Here is a 26,857-nt window from a genome sequence, read left to right as displayed (position 1 = left end):
TTCACACTATTTCCTTGAGATTGTGTGCTAGAAGGGCAATTATCAAGTCCAAATTGTCATATTTTTAATAGCTTTCATACTTATTACCACATTGATTTTCAGAAAATCTGGTTATTCATTCACTGGGGGCTTACTCCCAAGGTAATCTTTGGTCTTAAGAGAAAGAGCTGTGTCTTAGGGAATATTGAGAGCATCTGTGATCAACTGCCACATTCAATAATGACCATCACATTGTGAAGAGCTCAAAGGCAGACCGGGCGCTTGCAAAATGTGCAGGAGTCTCAGATCTCAACCTCCTCCACCCCTGGAATGTGGTGTTTAAGCTCAGTGCAAACGAAGAAGCCAGCTGGAGGGCTAAGCTGCAATCATCTCTAGTCTCTGCACTCATGGGGAGGGTTCCAGTGACCTGCACATCCGAGTGTTTAGTTTAGAGATAATTTTCAATAAACTGTTGTCACTTGAAAAGAAACAGTCTGGACAACGTATGGCCCATTTGGGATCCTGAGAAAATAAACAACCAAGGGAATGCCGCCCCCCCCCCCCCCCCCCGCTCCTGTTTGCCTTTGCAGCCATTTCTGGAATGTACTTTCTTTTCAGTTACTTCTTTTTTTTTTTCTCTCTGTGGCAGATTTTACTTAAAAATAATGCTGTTTATTTAGCATGTCTTGGAGACCCTCTTTTGAAGAAACCGCAGTCATGAATGGCTTTAACGTCCTGCTTCGCAGCAACCAATTCATCCTGCTGCTGCTATTGCTCCTGCAGGTTCAGAGTCTGGGTCTGGATATTGATAGTCGACCTGCTGCAGAAGTCTGTGCCACTCACGCCATTTCACCAGGACCCAAAGGTGAGGAAGAACCCTCAGATTTCATGTAATACTGTTTATAATCTCTTTCCCTCACCTCAAATCCTCCCTAGCTGCTTGGTGACTTCACTCCCTCTCCTCTCTAGTTTCCTTTGCCTTCCTGTCTATTTTGGAGACCAGTTGACTTTTAACTACTTTTGCAGGCTTCCCTAGGTGGAAGGTAAGAGGAGGTGAGAAGGGGGGTGGAACACGGGGATGTGAGTCTGATGGCAATCACCGAGGGCTGTGAGAATCCCTTCCATGTACCCAATGGGAGATGAGGATCATGGTAACTTTAATTAAACACCTCCCTTCATTTTAGAGCTACTTTTCTTCCTCCCTTTCTCCCCCTCAGACTGATTCAAAAGAGAAATTTGTCTAGGAGGTCAAAGATAAGAGTGTATTCTGAAGTGTTTCATTTGTAATTAATGGGCCCTTGTGTTCCAGTGAGGAAGATTATGTTTTAATTAAGGACCAAAAGTAGTGTATAAAGGAGGATTTCTTTATTTGAAAGTGGGTTCTCTGAGGTCAACTACCTTCAGCTGGAGAATGGTCGAATATTGCCCCCCTTCTCCCCCCAAACAGAGTCGAAGTTTAAGGTTTGGATTTGCTTTTGGCACTGGTTGGGTTTTGTTGTTGTTGTTTTGTTTGTTTTTAATAAATCCATTTTCCTGGTTTCAGTTCTTCCCCTTTTGTTCTGAAAGTGGTCACTGCACTGCAGGCTGCTTCTATTAGTAATTCATGCTGTGCTTCCCCGGGGCTATTGTGTGGAAGAATGGTAGCTGCTTAAAATCTCAAGCAGGAAAAAAAAAAAAAAAAAAAAAAAGAATTAAAAAAAGAAGAGAAAGAAAGAAAAGAAACATGACTTAATTATTGTCAGCTATTTAAATTTGTATTGCTTAAAGTGCATTTTTCTTAATCAGTGAATTAATTTTCTCCTACGATCGCAATCCAGATTCTAACCTTTGATACCATAAAATAAATGCGGGCTGTTACAGGCAGACCTTGGGGCTTCCAAATAATTTCTTGGTGAATAAATAAATAATGTAAGGACAAATATTCAGAAAAGAAGGTTTGGGTTAGAAATAAAGTATTTACTAAAATCCATTACTGGACTCTTCACGGACTACAAGGAAACTGTGTTTTCCCTGTGGTGTCAGAAAGACTGAATATTGAAGGCTTCCTCTGTTGGGCAACTGAGAGAATCTACTCAAGAATAACATTGCTACGTTTTTTATTCCTCTAGAAGAAAAAGTGACAGTTTTCACAATGGAATAAGAACACACAAGAAACTTAATTAAATGCTCTAAACATAGCACATCTCCATCAAACAACCATGTCTCCTGCAATTCAACTAGTGAACATTAATTGTTTCCTGTTAGGCCCTGTTTAGGCACAACAGTACACTAAATAAAATGTTAGTGTCATAAACAATAAAGAGATAAATTGTTTTGCGTAGATTTTCTGAGATGGCGTGACTCTGTAGAACAAAGGAGGACAGCATTTGTGTAAACAAGAGCAAGCCCACAGGAGAAGCTTGAGAAAAGCGCTCATCAAAGGCTGAATGCAATATGTAATCAAATCTTAAATCTTTTCAAAATCAGTCAGGTACCACAGCATTCAGGAGGTTGAACAAGTTCAGGGTCATCCTTGTCTACTGTAGACATAGAATTAAGATAAAAAAAGAAAGAAAGAAAGAAAGTAGAAAGTCTTTAGAAGGAAAAACAAGACACCTACCTTTTAAAAACTTAAACCACATTATTTCATTTTATCACTTTGATCTATACAAAGTGTTTATTGAAAACCAGCAGTGCCCACATGTCTCCTTTAGTCATTTCTCCCCCTAGTACAAAACTTGAGTCTTGTCTCTAGAAACTCAGGTACTGTTTCCATCTGTTGATGCTTAACTCTCTTCCTCAGCCCAGGGAGAATTGGAGCAGGTCATAAGCTAATGTGGAGAAATGGGGTTGCACCTTGAAGGAGAAACTGAGAGAGGAGCTGTGGAACACTGTGTCTCAGAACTTCTCATCTTCGAGATACGGATAAGAGTTTCTCATCTGAGACATATGGTCTTTGCACCAAAGGCTTTGTAATCCACTTCTCAGTAATGAGTTTCTATGACTCTGGAAGGTACCATACTTCCCAAGTCCAGGCACCATGTCAAACGACTTGGGTTGGAAGCTAAGATAAGGAACCCATCTTAGGACTTGTCTCTAAGTAGCAAGCTTGGGATTCAAGTTCTGAGGCTGAACTCTTCCTTGATCTGAATCTTCATGACCTGCCTTCACACTGCAGCAACCTTAGCATGGTTACTGCTGTCTTTCTTCCTTCCCAGGCAGAGTATTAGAGATGGATGCACAAGAAATGCATGGGACCTTCTCTTGAATGTAAACTACATCTCTTTCCTTGTAAGAATTACAAAAGCTCCTCCCCGACTCCAAAGAAAGCAGGCCTGGATACTGGGTTCCTCACAAGGAAAACAAAAAATTTTGATGGCCAAGTAGGCATTTTAAAGAACCAAATTATAGGTTTATTTTCTTCCGTATCTTTTCTGTTACAATCAAACCAGAGCGTGGTGCTTTTTCCCATGGCTAATCATCTCATTTCTGTGTTTACCAGCACAGCAGTACTCTGCTCAGAAATTTCCAGATACTCTGAGAAACAGACAATTAAAGGAACTTAACTCTAAATTCGTTTGGGAGAGAGGAAACTAAATAAATTATTCAGGCTTGCAGATGAAACGCCAATAATATTATCCAGTTATAGAATATGCTGTACAGCAGACAGACCCACTTGTCGGCATCCTTTCCAAAGCACAACCTAACAGCAGAAAAACAGGAGATTCTATTGGATCTACTTACGCCTCAGCTTATTTATGTGAAAAATGGACATTCATCATACATACTTCTTATTTTTAATATGAAATAAATCACCATAAATTAATATTGAACAGACATCATTAATTATATTTAACAAATTTTGCTTCTCTTTCTTTTGCCTGCTTCTCAGCTGCATCAAGTAACAGTTTTGGGGTTAAGAATCCTAGTTACTCCAGATGTCTTTACTGGAAGTCCCCATTATATTTCTTTCTGTCCTTGAAATGTTTGTTTTCAACTTCTTAGCAGGAAATGTTCCCTTTTGATTTTTATCCCTACCATGGCAGTTTCTTTCAGCAACTTATGTGAAATTCTGACCTCTGGTGGCTTTAGTGGAAAACAACATGGATGAGAAAAAATAAAGACTTAACATCTGAATGGGATATTTGGAGAAGGCTTGACAAACTGTGAGAAACGTTGAGTACATCACCTTGTTTAATTTTCACAGCATCCATATCTATTATCAAGAACCTAAGCATTTTCATGAGGAAATAATCTTAGAAAGGCCAAGTGGGCTTCCCAACTCAGTCAGAGCCACAGTTAGTTAGTCTTGAAAGTGGCCTCCTACTCTCTTGTCCGGGTCCACTCGTTCCATGTCATACACCAGTTTGCATTAGTCATATACTATGCTTAAAAATGCAGCCACTAGCTACCTTCTGGTGATAATAACCGGCTGTTCATTATCTCAGGACATTGAACTCATGCCCACTCAGCTCATTGGTTGTATTGGACACTAAAGTATGCTAAAATGATGCATACTACTAAAACTGGTGTTTCATGCACTATTTTAGTCTAACACATGTTAAATAAAATATTGCCACTTGCACCTATGTAATGAATTTTCCACCACTTTTTTTTATTGAGAAAAGGAGAAAAAAAAAACAAGTTTCCACCTCCTCCCAGCCTCCCATTTCCCTCCCCCTCCTCCCACCCTTCTCCCCCTCCTCCCACCCTTCTCCCCCTCCCCCCACTCCTCTCCCCATCCCTCTCCAGTCCAAAGAGCAGTCAGGGTTCCCTGCCCTGTGGTAAGTCCTAGGTCCTCCCCTCTCCATCCATTTCTAGGAAGGTGAACATCCAAACTGGCTAGGCTCCCACAAAGCCAGCACATTACGTAGGTTCAAAACCCCGTGCCATTGTCCCTGGCTTCTCATCAGCCCTCATTGTTCGCCATACTTAGAGAGTCCAGTTTTATCCCATGCTTTTTCAGTCACAGTCCAGCTGGCCTTGGTGAGCTCCCAATAGATCAGCTCCACTGTCTCAGTGGGTGGTGCACCCCTCGTGTTCCCGACTTCTTTGCTCATGTTCTCCCTCCTTCTGCTCCTCCACCACTTTGCACTTTAATTATTGCAATAAACTTTGCCAAAGATATATAATTTCCATCTGCCATATAAGGAAACTGCGGTTCGTAGCTAGAGTGTCACTAGCCGAGTGTCACTGAGTTGGAAAGAACCAACTGGACTTGGGTTCAACACAGTTCCATTCGCATTCTCTGTTGCAGTTAGTCTGCTGGATGCTCTCCTTAGGGCCATGGGGAGTGTGGCATAGTACTGTGCAGAGCAGGAAATTAGCTGCTTTGGGTTTTGCTTGAAAACTCCATTGGTCCCCATAGAACTAATTCATGGGGGAAACACAGGCAGGGATCAGAGCACAGAGCAACAGGAGTTTGTGTGGCACTGTTCTTTTTAAGTAAGAGAGGTCATTCTGTGAGGGAAGACTGGAGGAGATCACCCCTACTGGGAGGAAAAAGCTTTTCTCCGGAAAGCTTTATTAACCATAAGAAAAGGGACATATATTTGGTCATCTTCTTTATTACTTGGCATGATTTGATATTGCAGAACTGACACGATTCTCCAAATAATTCTCAGTGTCCAATAAGACGAATGCTTCTGTGATGTCCTCATAAGTAAATCTGGATACGCCCTGAAGGTATCAGAATCCCTCACATTCAAATTTAAAGGCGTATCACTTGCCAGGTAACTCTCAATGATCTTTGGTTTGTGAATTTGATGTCTGGTGAGGTACAATATTGGCACGCCAGTCTCATGGACTTTAGTGGCCAAGTTACAAGTAGAAAAGGTTTAGCAAGAGCTGGAGGAGAATGAGCCTGGTTCTTACAGTTTTGGTTCTTTTTTGGTTCTTTTTTGCTTCTTTAAGAAACACACAAGCCGGGCGGTGGTGGTGCAGGCTTTAATCCCAGCACTCGGGAGGCAGAGGCAGGCGGATCTCTGTGAGTTCGAGGCCAGCCTGGTCTACAAGAGCTAGTTCCAGGACAGGAACCAAAATGCTACGGAGAAACCCTGTCTCGAAAATCCAAAAAAAAAAAGAAAGAAAGCCACATTATCTCTCATCTATCCTAGGCAACACATTCTGTTGACCTCCAGTTGTTGGGAGATATAAGCCAAAGAACAACTTATCCATCTTTTTCTCTTCTTAGTTTAGCCTATAAAACCCTCTTTGTATAACCTGGGAACTCTATTAAAATGCCTTCATCAATCCTCATAGCTCATGCCATTTTATTCCTAACAAGCCTACCTGCTTTTATGTATCAATTGTTTGATCTGCAGTCTCCTGCCATTGCATAAACGTCTGTTAAATTATATTTTATAGTTATCTTCACTCTTTTAAGGATTAATTGTAAATAGATGCAGTAAAATTCTGGACTGCAGATATTCAAGTGAAATGGCATCTAAATAATTTAATATTTCTGTTTTATTTACTGGGATTGTGCTTGATTTGAGAACTCGATAAGCATCATTTTATGTCTCTTGAGGCTTCTTGGCAATACTTGTATCTTTTTAGCAAATTACACGCACATCACTTTAGAGTTTATAAAAGGCTCATTCATTACTTCATTTTTAGCTCTGTTGTCATGTATAGGGTTCAATTCCCATTTTTTGAAAAGAAGAAAATTTAGACACACTGCTCTTGCTATGGTTCTCCATGAACTACTACTCAACACAGTGACCCATTTTGCTCATGTAACCATCACTGATACCTTAGACCAACTAGGTATTAACTGAATCATTTTTACATTATAAGAACTATCCCTTCCCTAAGAAGGAAGAGTAGATGGACCCCTGGTTCCAACGTCTTTGAAGAAGTTATATGTACTGTGCTTTGCACTCAAGACCTATAATATTTGATGAAGTGAAACTGTATTTTCAATAATGGTGTTTTGATTGTCCTACGATGAACAAGTATCTCGGGGAAACAAAGGTGTATGGAGACAAAAACTGAAACAAAGTCATTTCTGTGTCCCTGAATCATGTGCTGGGTCATCAGGTGACAAAGCAATGGAAGATAGGAGACTCATAAATCTATGCCAAGTTAAGAGATGGAATGAGGTGGACGTAGCAATACGTCCAAACTGAAAGTCCCCTCAGAAAGGAGACTTCTGGAACTATTAATTCATCAGTGTCAGCTTTTTACTGAGGTCATCCTCAAGGAACAAGACAGACAGACTTGGAGGAATTGTGCAGCAAAATCAGTGCAAGACACACAGACCAAATCCCTGGCAGGAAGCTAGCAACTATATGTGTCTTTTCTGGTCTTGGTTACCTCACTCAGGATGACTCTTTTTTAGTTTCATCCATTTACCTACAAATTCCACAATTTCATTTTTTTATCATTCCATTGTGAAAAAGTACCACATGTTTACTTATTCCTTCTTCTGTTAAAGGACATCTATCTTGTTTCCAAATTCTGGTTATTATGCATAAAGCAGCAATTGACATGCTGAGCAAGTGTCTCTGTAGTAGGATGAAGCATACTTTGGGCTTGTGCCAAAAGTATTGTGACTGGGTCTTGAGGTAGATTGATTTCCATCTTTCTGAGGAACTGCCACACTGATTTCCATAGTGGTGGTACAAGTTTGCACTTCCACGAACAATGGATGATGAATTTTATTCTACATCCTCATCAGCATGATTTGTCTTTGATTTTATTTAACTTGGTCATTCTGATTGGTATACAATAATTTCTGAAAGGATTTTGGTTTACATTTCTCTGATGGCTAAGGATGCTAAACCTTTCTTTAGGTGTACTTTAGCCTTTAGTGTTTCCTCTTTTGAGAACTCTCTGTTTATATCTGTACCCCATTTTGAATTGGATTATTTGTTTCTTGGTGTCCAGTTTTGGGGTTCTTTATATATTTGGGGTATTAGCCTTCTATCAGATGTGAAGTTGATAAAAATCTTCTGCCATACTACAGGCTGCTGCTTTGTCTAAATGATGATCTCCTTTGCTTTATGGAAACTTTCCAGTTTCATGAGGTACTCACATTCATCAATTGCTAAAATTAGTACCTGTGCTAAAGTTGTTCTATTCAGAATGTCTTTTCCTATGTCAATCAGTTCAAGGCTACTTTCTACTTTCTCTTCTATCAAATTAGTGTATATGGTTTTATGTTAAGGTCTTTGATCCATTTGGACTTGAGTTTTGTGCAGGGTGATGAGTATAGATCTATTTGGATGCTCTTTCATGTAGCCATCTAGTTTGACCAGCACCATTTGTTGAAGTTTGTTTTCCAATGTGTATTTCTGGCTTCTTTTTTAAAAATCAGGTGACCGTAGGTGTGTGGATTTATGTATGGGTCTTAAATTCTATTCCACTGATCAACATGCCTGTTCTTGTGCCGGTACCATGCTGTTTCTATTACTATTGTATAGTTCTGTAGTACAACTTAAAATCAGGGATAGTAGGATCTCCAGCAATTCTTTTATTTTTCAGTTTGATCTTGCTTTTTTTCATGTCATCTACTCCTTTTGGGTATACCTTCATCTTTTTGCTCTATAGCATTTACGTGTGCTGTTAATTTACTAGTAAGAGATCTCTCCAGTAATTTTATGTAGGTACTTAGTGATATGAACTCTTAGAGCCTTTTAGAACTTCCTTCGCTGCAGCCCATAAATTTGGGTATATTGTATATGTGTTTATTTTTATTCAATTCTAGACAGTTTTCCATTTCTTTCTTCATTTCTGTCTTGACCCATTTTTCACTGAGTAGAGAGGTGTTCAATTTCCATGAGTCTGTAAGATTTCTATTGTTGTGGATATCCAGCTTTATTCTGTGGTGGTCAGATGGGATGCAGGGAGTTATTTCCATTTTCGCATATATGTTGAGACTTGCTTTGTGTATGTGGTCAATTTTAAAGAAAGTTCCACGAGATCCTGAAAAGAAGACAAATTGTTTTGTATTGGGGTGAACTCTTCTATAAAAACTTGCTAGTTCCCTTTAGTTCATAACGTCAGTTAGCTCCAGAATTTCTGTTTAGTTTTTGCCTGATTGGCCTGTCTGTTGGCTAGAATGGGGTATTGAAGTCTCCCACTATCAGCATGTGGGTCAATATGTGATTGAAGGAGCAGGGGCGGAAGGGAATCTGGTTTAGGAGGGCAAGTTCTATGTGATCCATTGCATATGGGGCAAGCTGGGAGGCAGGAAGGCTGCGGCAGGTGCTCTGCTCGAGGAGAGCTGCTGGAGAAACTGGGGTACTGGTTTGGGAGGAGCTGAAGCAGAACTGAAGAGCTGCAGCTAGATTACCCACTTCCCTTGCTAGAGAAGCTACTTAGTTTTTTCAGGAGAAACAAAATGTCTGTGGATTTAGAGGGGTGGAAAAACCGGAAGGGTCCAGGAGGAGTTAAGGAAGGAGAAATTGTAATCAGAATGTATTATATGGAAAAATTATTTTCAATAAAATAAAATGGACAAAAAAGATGAACTCTTAGTTTGATCACTTTTATGGCATTTTTCTTACCTTTTTATTATCAGGTGAGAAATTCTGATATTATTGTCCCTACTGCACTAGCATGTAACTTTCTGTTGCCATTTATTCTGATTACCTAATTATTAATAATAATTAATCCTGAACACATGAGTATATACACAACTAACGTACAGCATTCACAGACTCTCTGTGTCTGTCTACATGTCTTTATTTACTGGAGCTGAGTCGCTCCAAATTCATCCTATCATTGCATATTCTTCAATGTCCTCTTGTTTTATACTCTAGGAGTATGGCAAGAAATATGAGTGTAGGGTGAGGGGTGAACTTGGAAAGGAGATCAACTACACTGAACTCCAAAAAAAAAAAAAAGAAGTATCTTACCTCCAGGGTCTTTGATCTTTGCAATGGTTCATTTGTTAAACAGCATTGCCAGACATTGTTCAGAGGTCCTTCACCAATGTCTCAGGCACAGTTCTAGTTTTGTTTAGGACAATGTTCAATTTCTTAGGGCCTAACACAGTATTTTACATCCAAGTAAGCAGAAATGAAAGAGATATTTGTTCAATGAATCTGAAAGCAAAATTGAGGCTGTGAATGACACTTGATATCCAAGTGTTTCACAGAAATAGTCTAGTCAAATTAAGTAGTTGACATTAATATGAAGTAAATTACAAGTGCATTACTTAAATAAAATGTCAAAGCAGCAATTAGAGAGTAGTAACAAGGAACCAGATGGTGACTTACCACGGAAACAATGCTATAAACAAACTCGAATAATGTAGGAATTAACTTAAGACAGAATATATAGGTAGGATTTACACAGGAAGAGAAAGGGTTTAGATTTTTTTACATTATTTTTTGGCATATTTTTCAAATTGTGAGATCATTTCAAAGTGATGATGTGTAAGAAAAGCTAATGGTTTTTTATTTTACAGATATTTTCTATTTCTGGAACCATTTCACTCACTGAGGTTTTCCTAGGTATTCATTCAATTTATCTTCCTTATTCTAAATATTGCCATACTACACTCCCCAGGAGATGTGCTACATACACTCAAAGACAGATCACTCTCTCTAGTCCATCATTGTTACTTCCAGCATAAAACTGTGTTGTATTTAAAATCATTCATTGCCATTTGGCAAAGGAAGTTTCCCAAGTTCTTTGTATATTATGACAATAGTTGTTTCTGATGTCTAATATTCACTTTTCCTTTTGCCATTTATTTCTTTATAAACCTTGTAAATTTATGTATATTTGCTTAAACTCTCATCAGGTCAATATGTTTGGCCTATCTTTTCCAGCTTTTGGGTTCCTCTTAATGTGGACAAATTTCACATAAAAAAATATATGTGCCATTTAATGATAGCAAGAGTTGAAGGGTATTTGATGACCAGGGAACAAACAACTTGGACAAGATTATACAGGTCAAGACCAGAAAATAACAAGGGAAAATTCTAGTGATGTCAGCACGAAAGGCCATCTACTAGACTAAACAGATGTTTGTGGCATTAGCCTCTGAACAGATAACTTTTTGGAGCATTTTGGATGAGGCAGTCATAGTAAAAAATGTGGTTTTCAGGATTCCCTTGTAAGATGATTTGATAAAGCAAAATTTAGATTGATGTAAACCATATTTCCACTGTTTGTTGAACAGAAACTATTGTAATTGTGCTCGATGCATCAATTAATTAAGCACCATGAAGACCAAATAAGAATCACCTATTTGGTGATCAGGGGCATGAAGAAGGGATAAGTAAGACAGGGGTAACAGGAACAAGAGAAAAAAACTAAGGCAGAAAATCAGAAAAAGCAAGACTCCCCATGGGTCTGAGAAAGGATAAATTTTAAAATGGGCTTGACTATTGAACCTGGGAAATTTGAGCATGATGGAAATATTGGGAGAGAAAATAAACTAGAAGAAGAAAGAAAGACGCTGCAGGGCAGTAGCAAGGCCGGTGTTTTGTGTGTTTTCCTGGGCTGCCTTATTGCTTTATAGGCTGTTACTACAGACTGAGGCCAATTCATTAATCAGACAGTATTGAGAATGACATTTCAATCTATCACAAATTCATTTGACTGCATTGTCATTAAGCTCACATTTATCCATCTTGTCTTTCGGGATGTTACTTCTTTTATTTCAAGATCATTTATTGAGCGGCACCTACTGCAGCTCGGACTTGGTACCAAGTGCCAGGAATACAAGGAAACCAGAATGTTGTTTCAGATCTACGCAATCTGGGTGACACCTTATGGCAGGAAGCTATAAAGTGCTAGAGGAACACCCCGCAGGGAGCACCATTAATTCTCTCTGCTGAAGTGCAGTACACCTGATCTCGGAATGCCTGTACCTAGATGACTCTTGACCTGGATCTGTGAAGAACATATCACCCAAATGAACATAAAACCTCACGAGTTTTTATTCATGAGAACGTTTTAGCACATGTTGGTGCTTAATATACTGACAAATTTGTCTTCTAGTTCATTTCGGTCTTAGATGTAAATCTATTCTGTTGAAGTTCTCTCGGAGATGCTCCTATTTCCTAACGAAGAGAAGGAAGAGCTGATGTGGGCAGACGGAGGCAGGTGGTTCTTCTCTGCTCCTGTAACAGATTCTTTTAGCATTTGTTACAATAATTATTGGCTTCCTGCAGCTCTGCCCTTGCCATGGAGAAGGGTGTTGCTGTCTTAATCATCGTCTAGCAATTACATTATTAGGAAACTTGTATTAGCAAGTGAAAGACTCTAACACAAGCCAAAACAGCAAACAGAGGGGAGAAAGCTAATTTAAAGACTCGAGTATCGCTGGATCCAGGGGTAGGTTGATCCCGAATTTCCTGAGAAACCGAAACACTGATTTCCAGAGTGGTTGCACAAGTTTGCATTCCCACCAGCAATGGGTGAGTGTACCCCTTTCTCCACAACCTCTCCAGCAAAGGCTATCATTGGTGTTTTTTATTTTAGCCATTCTGACAGGTGTAAGGTGGTATCTTAAAGTTGTCTTGATTTGCATTTCCCTGATCGCTAAGGAAGTTGAGCATGACCTTAAGTGTCTTTTGGCCATTTGAAGTTCTTCTGTTGAGAATTCTCTGTTCAGATCAGTGCCCCATTTTATAATTGGGTTGATTAGCCTTTTACGGTCTAGTTTCTTGAGTTCTTTATATATTTTGGAGATCAAACCTTTGTCAGTTGCAGGGTTGGTGAAGATCTTCTCCCAGTCAGTGGGTTGTCTTTTTGTCTTAGTGACAGTGTCCTTTGCTTTACAGAAGCTTCTCAGCCTCAGGAAGTCCCATTTATTCAATGATGCCCTTAGTGTCTGTGCTGCTGGGGTTATACATAGGAAGTGGTCTCCTGTGCCCATGTGCTGTAGAGTACTTCCCACTTTCTCTTCTATCAGGTTCAGTGTGTTCGGACTGATATTGAGGTCTTTAATCCATTTGGATTTGAGTTTTGTGCATGGTGATAGATATGGATCAATTTTCATTCTTCTACAGATTGACATCCAGTTTTGCCAGCACCATTTGTTGAAGATGCTCTCTTTTTTCCATTGTATACTTTTAGCTCCTTTATCGAAGATCAGGTGTTCATAGGTTTGTGGGTTAATGTCAGGGTCCCAAGAGAGGCCCTATCATACAACAAAAGTATATGCTCAACTATGTTCATGGCAGCATTGTTTGTAATAGCCAGAACCTGGAAACAACCTAGATGCCCTTCAACGGAAGAATGGATGAAGAAAGTATGGAATATATACATATTAGAGTATTACTCAGCAGTAAAAAACAAGGACTTCTTGAATTTTGCATACAAATGGATGGAAATAGAAAACACTATCCTGAGTGAGGTAAGCCAGACCCAAAAAGAGGAACATGGGATGTACTCACTCATATTTGGTTTCTAGCCATAAATAAAGGACATTGAGCCTATAATTCATGTTCCTAGAGAAGCTAAATAAGGTGAATCCAAAGACAAACACATAGGCATCCTCAGGAATATTAACCTTCATCAGGCGATGAAAGGAGACAGAGACAGAGACCCACACGGGAGCACCGGACAGAAATCTCAAGGTCCAAATCAGGAGCAGAAGGAGACGGAGCACGAGCAAGGAACTCAGGACACGAGGGGTGCACCCACACACTAAGACAATGGGGATGTTCTATTGGGATCTCACCAAGGCCAGCTGGCCTAGGTCTGAAAAAGCATGGGATAAATCCGGACTAGCTGAACATAGCGGACAATGAGGAATACTGAGAATTCAAGAACAATTGCAGTGGGTTTTTGATCCTACTGCACGTACTGGCTTTGTGGGAGCCTAGGCAGTTTGAATGCTCACCTTACGAGACCTGGATAGAGGTGGGCAGTCCTTGGGCTTCCCACAGGTCAGGGAACCCTGATTGCTCTTCGAGCAGATGAGGGGGGGGGACTTGATCGGGGGAGGGGGAGGGAAATGGGAAGCGGTTGTGGGGACGAGGCAGAAATCCTTAATAAATAAATAAATTAAAAAAAAAAAAAGACTCGAGTATCAGGAAAGAATTGAGCTAGGCTAGAGCCACACACATGAGCAACTTGTTCTAGACTCACTCTTCTTGTCTGGGTATGATTCTTCCCGTTAATTACTTCAGTGTAAAGTCTGTTCTTCCTCAGGCTGTGAGGTTATATTCAGAATCTCTGCATCCCCTAAAGACAGATTGATCCCCCTCTCATTTTTGAAAGTTCTAATTAAGAATCCTTACACTGAGACGCTTGGTTTCTTAGTGGGTCACGTCCCAATTTGCTCTCCAAACCATATCCTAATGAGAGTGTGGTTTTCTACAGAACATTATGAAGCTGTTCCCAAAATTACAGGATAAAAGCATACAAAAAAAGTAAAATTGGTGAATGCCCATTCCCAATGTACACAATCCTTACAAATGGAGCACATTTGAGTCAAGGACTCCGCTGTGAATGTTAGCACCCACAATCTCATATAATTTTCAAGTAGCTCCATAAGAAAGGCACTATCATCTTTTTCAATGAAAAACTTTGAGAAGTAAATTCTTTAGTATAAGATTTCATTTAACTTGGAACAATTGATTAAAGAACTTGACAAGTCATTTATTAGCATTATGATTCAATTATTTATTAAATGCAATGATTTGATAAAGTGGAAGCATACATTATTTAACATATGGTTAACTAGCCGTTATTTGGGAAATTCAAGATTTGAGCCTGTCTGTATATGTACATATAATATATGAATATCCAAAGTGTATATACATATATGTACATTAATATGTATAGATTTGAATCTTACCCAGCACTTAAAAATATGTTCTTCCCAATGCTGGAGCCCTTAGAAAATTATATCATTTTAATATGGATATGATTATTTTGCACATAGAAAATTAAAATTGGTTAAATATGCAGTTCTACAAAACACTAAGCATCTTCAATGGATCATCAATCTAATTATAGAGGAGAACAAAGCCAAGGCAAGAACACTGATTTCATAACAAGTTGTGCAAGTGTGTGTCACTAACATGGTTCTATTCTTCTCTGATACCTAAGTCAGTAAATTGACATTTTTCAGAGCTCATCAATATCTTTAATTTGTCATTGCCCATGCCAAGACCATAGCTTTTCATGAATTGGTAGTGCTAAGTCACATCTTTTTAAAGTGTTGCTATTTATCTTATAAAATTCTCCCTGGAACAGCCTTTCTAATTAGGGGCAAGCGTCCCAGTTAGTTGAGATGAGGTTGGTTCTTCTGTTCTGTAGGCCTAGAAGAATCATTATTTTTGGACCACTTTAGCTGTGTTAGGAAAACTCTTCAGGAATGGGTCCACATGAGTAGAACCATGCATCCATGCACATTCAGTACGATGATGTAACTGCAAGTTAGAGACGAGACTCTTGGGAAAATTCCCAGACATCTCCTGCCCCACCGCCAGGTAAACTGTGGTTCTGTTTCCGGGCAACACATTGTTGTTTGTTGTTCTTAAGTAACCAAGGCTTGGCTTCCCCTTTCCTACACGGTATTTTTTACAGTATTTCTGCCATGCAGAGATACTGAGAGCAGACATCTAATTCCTGCAATGCACGCTTCCTTTATTGATCTAGCTGCTTTCCTTTTAGAATTTGCTGAAGTCAAATGTTAGGACAACTTCCCCTGGGTGTGTCATGCTAGACAGAACTGTGATAAAAACGTCACCATGGTCCCATAATCACCACAGAGTAACCCACTGCTCCCTCTGGAGGACAGAAAAATCCCCGTTTCCTGGTTTTAAGATCTACTTTCCATTACACATCGCCTTACTATCTTGACTCCCATTAACTAAATGATGGTACGCTGCTAAAGTGCATGGCTATTTAGACAGCTGATGGAGCCCTCCTGGAGACAATCAGTGGTAGCAATGCAGAAAGGACAGCCCTTACTCCCCACTACATTCAGCCATAAGTAGAAGACTGATTAACTGGTTTCTTCCTCTGCTGCCAATTTCCATCCCAGAGCTATTCAAAGTTATTGAAGGAGTGATATGTTGTGGATGAAGGAAATTGCCCTCAGTATGGAAAAGTCTAACATGGGTAGACACTCTAGCAATTTAAATTACCAATGGGCAAAAAACAAAGACATTGGAAAGTTAAGTAGCACACATAAGCCGAAAAAAAATCTGAGTATTAGTCAACTTTTCATAACCATAACAAAGGTTTGCTTTAATGTTCAGCTTTAGAGCCAATCCATTACTTTCAGGACACGAGTGGTGACATACACGACAATGGCAGAGTCCATGGAAGGGCACATTTCTTAGTTCATAAACAAGAAGCAACAGAAGAAGGAGGAGCTAGAGTCCTAAATTTCATGTGAGAGAAAGTCCTCAAAGACTAAATAACTTCATACCAGGCCCCACCTGCTAATGGCTTCACCACTTCTCAAGTCTTTTTTTTTTAAACAATAATTTAATTTTGTTTATTTACAAATCCAATCCTACAGAATGTTCTATTTTTTTTATTTTTTTTTATTGAGAAAAGAAAAAAAAACAAATTTCCTCCTCTTCCCAGCCTCCCATTTCCCTCCCCCTCCTCCCACCCTTCTCCCCCTCCCCCCACTCCGCTCCCTCTCCCTCTCCAGCCCAAAGAGCAGTAAGATTTCCCTGCCCTGTGGTAAGTCCTAGGTCCTCCCCCCTCCGTCCATTTCTAGGAAGGTGAACATCCAAACTGGCTAGGCTCCCACAAAGCCAGCACATTACGTAGGTTCAAAACCCCGTGCCATTGTCCTTGGGTTCTCATCAGCCCTCATTGTTCGCCATGTTCAGAGAGTCCAGTTTTATCCCCTGCTTTTTCAGTCACAGTTCAGCTGGCCTTGGTGAGCTCCCAATAGATCAGCTCCACTGTCTCAGTGGGTGGGTGCTCCCCTCGTGGTCCCGACTTCTTTGCTCATGTTCTCCCTCCTTCTGCTCCTCATTTGGACCTTGGGAGCTCAGTCCAGTGCTCCAGTGTGGGTCTCTGTCTCTATCTCCATCCATCACCAGATGAAGGTTCTATGATGATATGCAAGATATTCGTCAGTATTGCTATAGGATAGGGTCATTTCAGGTTCCCCATCCTCAGCTGCCCAAGGAACTATCTGGGGACCTCGGCTTGGGCATCTGGGAGCCACTCTAGGTTCAAGTCTCTTGCCAACCCTAAGGTGGCTCCCTTAACTAAGAATCGTGCTTCTGTGCTCCCCCATCTAACCTTCCTTCATCCCAATCCTCCCCCCTCCCCAAGCTGCCCCCATTCTCCCCCTATCCCCCCACTCTCCCCATCTCCCCTTACCCCCATCCCACCCCACCCCCAAGATCTCAATTTTCTCCCCGGCCATTTTGTCTACTTCCCATAGACAAGAGGACAACTATATGTTTTTCCTTTGGTTCACCTTCTTACTTAGCTTCTTTGGGATCACCAATTGTAGACTCCGTGACCCTTGTTTATGGCTAGAAACCAATTATGAGTGAGTACATCCCATGTTCATCTTTTTGGGTCTGGGTTACCTCACTCAGGATAGTGTTTTCTATTTCCATCCATTTGCATGCAAAATTTGAGAAGTCATTGTTTTTTACCGCAGCATAGTACTCTAATAAGACAAGGACTGCCGGAGATCACTCTCCATCCAAATTATCACAGCTGGTAATTGATATGATGAGACCTTGAACTTGTGATGTGTAAGATTAGAGCCTATGGACTGCCTCAGTTTATATTCAACCTCCTAAGGACTATTTCTTTCTATAACTAACCAGTAGGAATTTGTCTTCCCGCAAGCCTCCTTTGGTTTATCAGCAACTCTTTCAGCAGAAAAAAAAAAAAAATGGCCTTGTTCGTGATTTGTTCTCAAACGAGTTAAGTTCACACCTGTGAACTCTGGCTTCTTACTAATCTAGTAAGAAGGAGAAATAAACGGTTAGAAGTTCGTTTCTCCTTCTAACTAGATTAGACTTCAAGAGCATAACAATACAGACTCAGGATAACGGAGTATTCACAGTATTCTATGAGGCTGATCTGAACAAGTACTTGCACAAAAAGCAATATTGTTGTAATAGGGATGTGTTTACACAGGAGGCTGTTCCTACTTTTTAGAAACATTTGTTGAAGTGTTTAAGGATAATATATAGTCATGTCTGTAATTGTCTTTTTCTAATCAGAAAAAAAAATAGCTGAAGCAGAAGCATCAAGTTAGTGGTCATGTCTCAGTGCTGGCGTATCTGTCTTTCATCTTCCAGTGAAAATTTTTATCGTGAAAACAAAAAGACCATGTAATCAAGCAAAATGTAATAAAGATTACAGGGTACTGGCTGGGGCAGTAAATACAGAGCGATGATCACTTTTGACTTCTTATTAAAACACCAACAGAGGAGCACACCAAATGAGTAGCAAATTCTCTTCAACCAACTGGCTCTGATACCTTTCACTTGAAACCATCTTATGGGGTAGGCCTGATTTTTCTCACTTTTACATATAAGAACACTAAGACTCAGAGAGTTGAAACAACTTTCAACAATCCTGTGTGGTCCCTCTGCCTTAGGGAGAGCTGTGTAGAGGGACTGAATTGAAACAACAGCAGACTGGCGGGGGGGGGGGGGGGGGGGGATTAAAGCACTAAGGGAATGGTAAACAGACAAGGTGAGCAAGGAGAAAAGCTTCAGGTCTCACGAAGGAGTAAGTATTTCAGCCAAATGCCTGGAGAAGGAGCAGTGAGGGTCCATTACGACAGTCTTATTCCGGGAGGTGCAAGAAGCATCGCAGAATAATCAGTCCCTCCACTGAAAGCCACAAAACAGGAGACAGAGCTGGCAAATTTGAAAACAGAATGCAAGGCATGACAAGGAGGTTGCTTTAGGACTGAACTCAGCTTTGGGGAGCTCGGGCTGCGTGGACCACTCAATTTGAACAGTGATCAGATTTCTGACGCCTCTCCTGCCGCTCAGATTACTCTAACCATGGGAAGGACACAGTTTCCAGTGACTTTATTTAGCGTTTCCAAACTGAATGTAAGAATTTTTTTTCATACTTAACTCCACGTGCATTCATGGTTCAGACTTGAGTTCCGCTGTTTAATTTCAAATAAATTTCTACCTAAGGAAATATGGTTAACTGTCTGCTCTAGTGAAATTCTGCTGGAAAGATTACTACAGCATGCTGATGGCCTGGAGGAGCAAACAGATGAGTTCTAGAAACTCTGAATCAGTTTATTACAGCTTGGCTTTTCCTCGGATTTTTGCATGCAAGTGATTATTTTTTTTTAATGAAAGAATGGAGGTCTAAATATTCCCGGCAATCCAGTGAAATATTTTCAAGAGGCTAAAAGACAACAGTGAGATGTGGGAGTCCTTCCTAGTGCTTGTTTTTATGTCTCCCTCTGATTTCATTAATTAAATAAGCAGGACCCAAGTGTAAGGCAAAAACACAAGCTGTTTACTTCAGCTCTAGCAGGACAGCTGGGTACAGTCATACAGATCACAAGAACCATAGCCCGGTTTCTGCCCTCCAGGATCTCCTGTCAGGAGCCACCAGGGAGCAGCACATGACTAAGTCACTCACCTTGCCTCCTCCAGTGAGACAGTTGCATTGAACTGAATAGGAAAGACCACAGGGAAGGAAACAGGGAAAAGAAACAATAACGGTACCAATATTCACATCCATGTGGCTTTACGATCTTGCCCTTTACTTAGCAAGCTGTGTCTCTTTAGTCCCTTTGGATCAGCGATCCAGGTCCCAAGAGTGGGAGAAGACTTCACCCAAAATCACCGCCCTTGGGCAGAACATGGGATTTGAAGAAAGAAATCCATTAAAATGGTAAATTTTTCATCCCAAGTTACCATTTACACACGCTTCAGCCAGGCAGATGTTACATGACCTCGAATTGACCTTGTTCCCTCATCCGTAAATTGGAGCTGAGAACAGCATCCTTCTGAAAGGTTGTCATGGGAATCAAATGACAGAGTACATGCCAACTAGTATGGACACTTTGGCTCATAATATTCAATAACACTATCACAACATTTGTAAAGTGTCATATGCTTTAGACAAAGTATAGAAAATTCCATTACATTTCAAGTATCAGGCAATGCTAAATTCTCTATGTATAAGCAAAAAAAATTTTTTTAGGATGGCAGCCTATCCCTTAACTCACAGAAGACTGGATTTCTAAACAGAAACGAGCTGACACATTGAATATAAAGAGGTATTTTAAACAACAAAGCTAATCAAAAGAATTTAACTCAACCTGGCAATGGTAGAGAAGGCACTGTTTTCTATACAATCTCACTTAAGGGGCAGGAATGATGGAAAAAAGAAAGGAAGAGATAAAGGAACAAAAATAATCTCCTGGAAAACACATACGCTATAAGAAGGCCGCTTGTTTGTTTCCCGGCTGCCCAGCAGCTCAGACCTGAAATGATCACACAGAAACTATATTATTTAAATCACTACTTAGCCCATTAGCTCTAGCTTCTTAATGGCTAACTCTTACATCTTAATTAACCCATCTCCATTAATCTGTGCATCACCACGAGGTCGTGGTCCACCAGCAAAGTTTCAGCACGTCTGTCTCTGGCTTCTCCCTGACTCTGCCCTTCTTTTTGAGCATTTGGTTTCGTTTTCCCCACCTAGCTCTGTTCTACCCTACCAGGCAAAGCCAGTTTCTTTATTAATTAACCAAACACATTCACAGCATACAGAGGGGAAATCCCCCATCACACATACATGCACACAAATAAAAAATTCTTTATCCATTCTATCACTGAGTAAAACAATACTCAGAAATATAAAGGGGTTTCCAGGAGGTGGAATTCCTCAACTAGTAGTGAGTGGCAAACCCAAGTCTCAACAAATCTACCTCAAAGATACATTCAATACGAATCAAGTCATTGGGATACTAATATAATTCCTACTATCTTTCTTGTTTAGAAGGTAATCCTAATTGTCAAATTATTTTCCTTGTAACTTCACTTTTCTCTCTGAAAACTTTGACAAAGTGCCAACTTTCCTAAACTCCACCATCTGCTAGAAGTCACAAATGACTACAATGGATGTGCCAAGTTTACATTAGGAGGGCAGAAATAGACATGGGAGAGTCCTCACTGGAATACGCAGAAGTTCTATGATCATTCAAAGTACCTACCGACACAGGATCTTAATGGGGGGTGTCTTGTTTTTTGTTTTTGTTTTTACTTATGAAATAGAGCAAAAATAGTTTCTATCTCCTGAAATTGTGACAATTCCATGTCAAAATCGACTGCACAACACATATTAACCTCGCTAAATAAACATCCACTGGAAAACGCACTCCAGTCTACCTTAACTCCTCCAGTCTGACCAGAGATCTTCTAAGCATCGCCGTAAAAGCCAGCTTCAGAAGGATCCTGTAGATACTCTTGTAAAAGAGCCAGATGCTTGGATAACTTCACAGCCTGGAATCTAATTTTCCCATCATTCCTCAAGCTTCCGCGGTCCTGAGATGGCCGTGGTGATAATGTGGGTATCTAGTCACAACATAGCATGTGTTTTCTCTTTATTTCCAAAGCACATTCACATTCTTACCTTGTTGATTCTAAAACAACTGTCAAGTCAGGGAGGGAAGGGAATATCCCACAAGAAGGAAGTGGGAACACAGAATGTAGGAGAGAATAACGTTAGCCGCTATCATTACATACCAGTTGTGCCCCAAGCTTCTGTGTATATTAGCCTGTGTAAACTTCTTAGGAGTCCATTCAAGTAGGTGTTACTATTTCATTTTCAGGAAAAAAAAATGCGAGCCTCAGGAAAGAAGGCCATATGTTCACATTCCTCTAGATATGTAGTGCAGGGGCTGGGACTCAAGTCTGCACCTGTCTTCCTCCAAAATCAAAAATCTCTATCACTGACTTATCAAAGAATTTCTCAAACTACTAGCCCCTAACACCATATTATAATCGACAACTTCTAACTCATAGTCCAAGATGCCTCTCCACCTCCACCTCTCATTAAGCCTTTCCTTCAGCCAGTTAGAATGGTTCAAGGTGCTGACACTACACTCATCTGGAGCTTAGAGTCACCACCACATACAGCTGCTTGTCAGCTCACTACTACCCCTAGGCTCCTATTCTTAGCTTTCCAGTCCATGTCTCAAATGTAAGGTTCCTCTAATGCTGGTAGGAGAAAAGTAAAAGGATAAAATAGACTGCACCCTTCTCTTTTATCAATTTATTAATTAATTAATTTGACAACTTCATAGGTAGATTACATGATGACTCCTCTAATATCCTACCATCTCTTAACTCCCTCCCACCCCATCTACCTCTCTTCTTCCACAAAAAAAAAACAAAACCTATTTCTTATATCCATATCTATTTCTTGTGTTCTGTGACCCACTGAGTCTAACCAATGCCTTCCATAGAGGCATGATTTGGAACTCTCTTCTAGGTGACCATGAGTTTGGGACTCTCTATTAAAGTCTTGTGGGATCAACAATGGGTTCAAAGGCAAAGAAAATGAGCCACTCCCAGCAACTACCAATAGCCAAGAGTTCAGCAATTAGGGACAGGGACCCATGAGCCCTTCTCCCATCCTTGACAAATTGCGACAGTTGGTCTTGTGAGCTCTCAGTGCAGGAAACTGCAGCGACACCGATGATTGCAGCGGAAGTCCGTTTTTGCAGTTGTGCAACCCCTGGGGCCTAAGTATATCCTCACATCCAAGCTGCAATGGCATTTGAGCATCATCTCCTTCTGTGGAGACAATGTGCTTAGTCCTTATTTAAGATGATCTACAATTCTCTCTTGTCTTGTTTTAAAAGGAAAAGATGGTGAAAAAGGAGACACAGGAGAAGAAGGCAAGGATGGCAAAATGGGACGCAGGGGACCAAAAGGTAGGCCAACCTGTCTGAAATGGCCATTCTAATGTGCAAACATTCATTCTCCCCTGTCCCTTGTCTTGGAAATTAGCAGTTTCACAGTGCTCTCTGGCCTATATATATATATATAGTGCTTCAGATGTGAGTTCCAAGACCAGCCCACGCACCTATGAGCTTGCCTGATGGCTAGACTTTGTCATATTTCTCAAGCCATATCATTAAGGCTGGTCTGAGCAGTTCAGACTCTGTGGTTTAGAGAGTAGCAGTCCTGGGAAAAGATAGGATGGTGAGTTATTAGAAACTTAGCTGTGTTTGTAGAAAAAGCTGCTTGGTCCTTTGAAGTGCTCATCTTTTCCCAATCTCTGTATTTCTTTGCTTCTATTTCCTTATAACAAAAAAAGAAAAAAAAACAAAACAAACAAACAAAAACAATGTAATCAGGCAGTAGAGGGTTCTGGAGGGAGTGGAAGCAAAGCAGACAAGTGTAACACAAAAGCTATTTGGATGTTCTTACGAATAAAACTAAAAGTAAACATTACCAAAGCTAAATAAAGAAAAGGCTCCTGGGCCGCCGCCATGTATTGTCTAAACACCTGAATTGCTCCACCCCTCACCAAACGGTTCCCATGGGTCGCACATTTTAAATTTTTGAATAATTTAAAGAGCTGAAAAGACCCTGAAGCCCTTAGACCCTCAATCTGAGAAAGACTGACTTAAGTCTTATGTCAGTTGCTATGTTATTATCAAAAAACCAATTTGTAAATAGTAAATGGTTTTATATTATCATTTTTTCTTACTTATTAGTTCGTGAGGGTTTTGTTTTGTTTTACTTTTTTTTTTTTTTTTTTAATGAGAGGTCTCACTGTGAAGCCTTGACTGGTTTGAAATCTGCTGTGTTGACCAGGCTGGCATTTAACTCATAGAGATCTGTCTGCCTCTGTCTTCTGAGTACTGGCATTAAATGTGTGTGCCACCATACCCATTTTTAAACCATATTTTCTTTTTTTTTCCATTTTTTTTATTGAGAAAAGGAGAAAAAAAAAAACAAGTTTCCACCTCCTCCCAGCCTCCCATTTCCCTCCCCCTCCTCCCACCCTTCTCCCCCTCCTCCCACCCTTCTCCCCCTCCCCCCACTCCTCTCCCCCTCCCTCTCCAGTCCAAAGAGCAGTCAGGGTTCCCTGCCCTGTGGTAAGTCCTAGGTCCTCCCCTCTCCATCCATTTCTAGGAAGGTGAACATCCAAACTGGCTAGGCTCCCACAAAGCCAGCACATTATGTAGGTTCAAAACCCCGTGCCATTGTCCTTGGCTTCTCATCAGCCCTCATTGTTCGCCATGCTCAGAGAGTCCAGTTTTATCCCATGCTTTTTCAGTCACAGTCCAGCTGGCCTTGGTGAGCTCCCAATAGATCAGCTCCACTGTCTCAGTGGGTGGGTGCACCCCTCGTGGTCCCGACTTCTTTGCTCATGTTCTCTCCTTCTGCTCCTCATTTGGACCTTGGGAGCTCAGTCCAGTGCTCCAGTGTGGGTCTCTGTCTCTATCTCCATCCATCACCAGATGAAGGTTCTATGATGATATGCAAGATATTCGTCAGTATTGCTATAGGATAGGGTCATTTCAGGTTCCCTATCCTCAGCTGCCCAAGAAACTGACTGGGGACCTTGGCTTGGGCATCTGGGAGCCACTCTAGGTTCAAGTCTCTTGCCAACTCTAAGGTGGCTCCCTTAACTAAGAATTGTGCTTCCGTGCTCCCCTATCCAACCTTCCTTTATCCCAATCCTCCTTTTTCCCCAAGTTCCCCCCATTCTCCCCTTCTCCCCCCTCTCTCCCCATCTCCCCTTACCCCCATCCCACCCCATCCCCAAGATCTCAATTTTCTCTCCGGCCATTTTGTCTACTTCCCATAGCCAAGAGGACAACTATATGTTTTTCCTTTGGTTCACCTTCTTACTTAGCTTCTTTGGGATCACCAATTGTAGACTCCGTGACCCTTGTTTATGGCTAGAAACCAATTATGAGTGAGTACATCCCATGTTCATCTTTTTGGGTCTGGGTTACCTCACTCAGGATAGGGTTTTCTATTTCCATCCATTTGCATGCAAAATTTGAGAAGTCATTGTTTTTTACCGCAGCGTAGTACTCTAGTGTGTATATATTCCATACTTTCTTCATCCATTCTTCCATTGAAGGGCATCTAGGTTGTTTCCAGGTTCTGGCTATTACAAATAATACTGCTATGAACATAGTTGAACAAATGCTTTTGTCATATGATAGGGCATTTCTTGGGTATATTCCCAAGAGTGGTATTGCTGGGTCCAGGGGTAGGTTGATCCCGAATTTCCTAAGAAACCGAAACACTGACTTCCATAGTGGTTGCACAAGATTGCATTCCCACCAGCAATGGATGAGGGTACCCCTTCCTCCACAACCTCTCCAGCAAAGGTTATCGTTGGTGTTTTTGACTTTAGCCATTCTCACAGGTGTAAGATGATATCTCAAAGTTGTTTTGATTTGCATTTCCCTGATTGCTAAGGAAGTTGAGCATGACCTTAAGTGTCTTTTGGCCATTTGAACTTCTTCTGTTGAGAATTCTCTGTTCAGATCAGTGCCCCATTTTTTAATTGGGTTAATTAGCATTTTAAAGTCTAGTTTCTTGAGTTCTCTATATATTTTGGAGATCAGACCTTTGTCTGTTGCGGGGTTGGTGAAGATCTTCTCCCAGTCAGTAGGTTGCCTTTGTGTCTTAGTGACAGTGTCCTTTGCTTTGCTATGAACATAGTTGAACAAATGCTCTTGTCATATGATCGGGCATCTCTTGGGTATATTCCCAGGAGTGGTATTGCTGGGTCCAGGGGTAGGTTGATCCCGAATTTCCTGAGAAACCGAAACACCGATTTCCAAAGTGGTTGCACAAGATTGCATTCCCACCAGCAATGGATGAGGGTACCCCTTCCTCCACAGCCTCTCCAGCAAAGGCTATCATTGGAGTTTTTTATTTTAGCCATTCTGACAGGTGTAAGATGATATCTCAAAGTTGTTTTGATTTGCATTTCCCTGATCGCTAAGGAGGTTGAGCATGACCTCAAGTGTCTTTTGGCCATATTTTCATTACTTTCATTTTCTAAGGCAAGAAATGACTTTAGAATATTGTAGGGGTCTCTGATGATAAGTCTTAGGATTACAAGATCAGCAGTAAAGAGAGCTGTGGTTTATCACATCTGCAGTCCCAGCATCCATGAGGCTTGAGACGGAACTGCTGTATTTGAGGTCAGACTGGCACTCATGGGGAACTCCAAGACCATCTGGGCTACAGGGCGAGATGCTGTCTCAAAAGACAAAAACCAGCAACAGAACTTCAGCAAGACAATTTCAGGGATCTCATTCATCACCAGATTTTATGGCTCCACATTCTCTTTCCTCTTCTGAAGTAGCTAAAACTGTCAAATCTTGTTTGAAAGCAGAGAGAGAGAGAAATCAATCCTAGAGCAAAGCCAGAAATGTACCTAGAAGTGAACACATCTAAAACAAACCCCGCTGCTTACCTACCCTTTATTTTACGACCCCTCCTGCTATGGGCATTTGAGAAGATTGCTGGAGTAAATATTTTAATACCAACAAACTCGGGATTTTCAGAATCCCTAACATTTCAATTAAAAGATACCATCTAAGTCTGTTTAAATATAACACACATAGCGCAGGATACAATTTAGTGTCTTGCTTTCACTTCCTGGTACTGTGATTGAATACTCTGAAGGGAAAGAGCAACTTGAAGGGGGAAGAGCTTTGGGTGCGGTGTTACAGTCCATCCTAGACAGGAAGCGACAGCAGCTGATGTTTGGGGGGAGGGGTCCTTACACATTGCAACCATAGTCAGGAGCAGAAAGCAAAGAGTGCTAGTGTGTGTATGCCTGGCTCCTTCTTTTCCTTATGTGTGTTTATAGTTTAAGACCCAAACCCAGGAAATACTGCCACCCACAATGAATGAATGGGTCTTCCCAACTCAGTGAACAGAGCCAAGACAACCCCACACAGATATGCCCACAGGTCAGCCTAGGTGTTGAGAAGACTAACCACCACTAT

At 40.8% G+C, this 26,857-nt stretch overlaps 1 protein-coding gene across 2 annotated transcripts in view; it reads left to right on the top strand.

The window, feature by feature from the left end:
• The first annotated feature begins 596 nt into the window (after positions 1–596).
• Colec10 (collectin subfamily member 10) overlaps positions 597–26,857 on the top strand; it is a 42,141-nt gene continuing 15,880 nt past the window's right edge. For both annotated transcript variants that reach the window (XM_041672339.1, XM_041672338.1), the window contains exons 1-2: positions 597–844; positions 22,724–22,795. In XM_041672339.1, the coding sequence (XP_041528273.1) occupies positions 661–844; positions 22,724–22,795 (256 nt within the window). In that variant the 5' untranslated portion in view covers positions 597–660. The remainder of the gene's footprint in view (positions 845–22,723; positions 22,796–26,857) is intronic.

The sequence above is a fragment of the Microtus oregoni genome, unplaced genomic scaffold (genome assembly GCF_018167655.1).
Source record: "Microtus oregoni isolate MIOR12 unplaced genomic scaffold, Mior012 000022F_ref0000154, whole genome shotgun sequence".
NCBI lineage: Eukaryota > Metazoa > Chordata > Mammalia > Rodentia > Cricetidae > Microtus > Microtus oregoni.
This window is presented reverse-complemented; position numbering and strand designations above follow the sequence as displayed.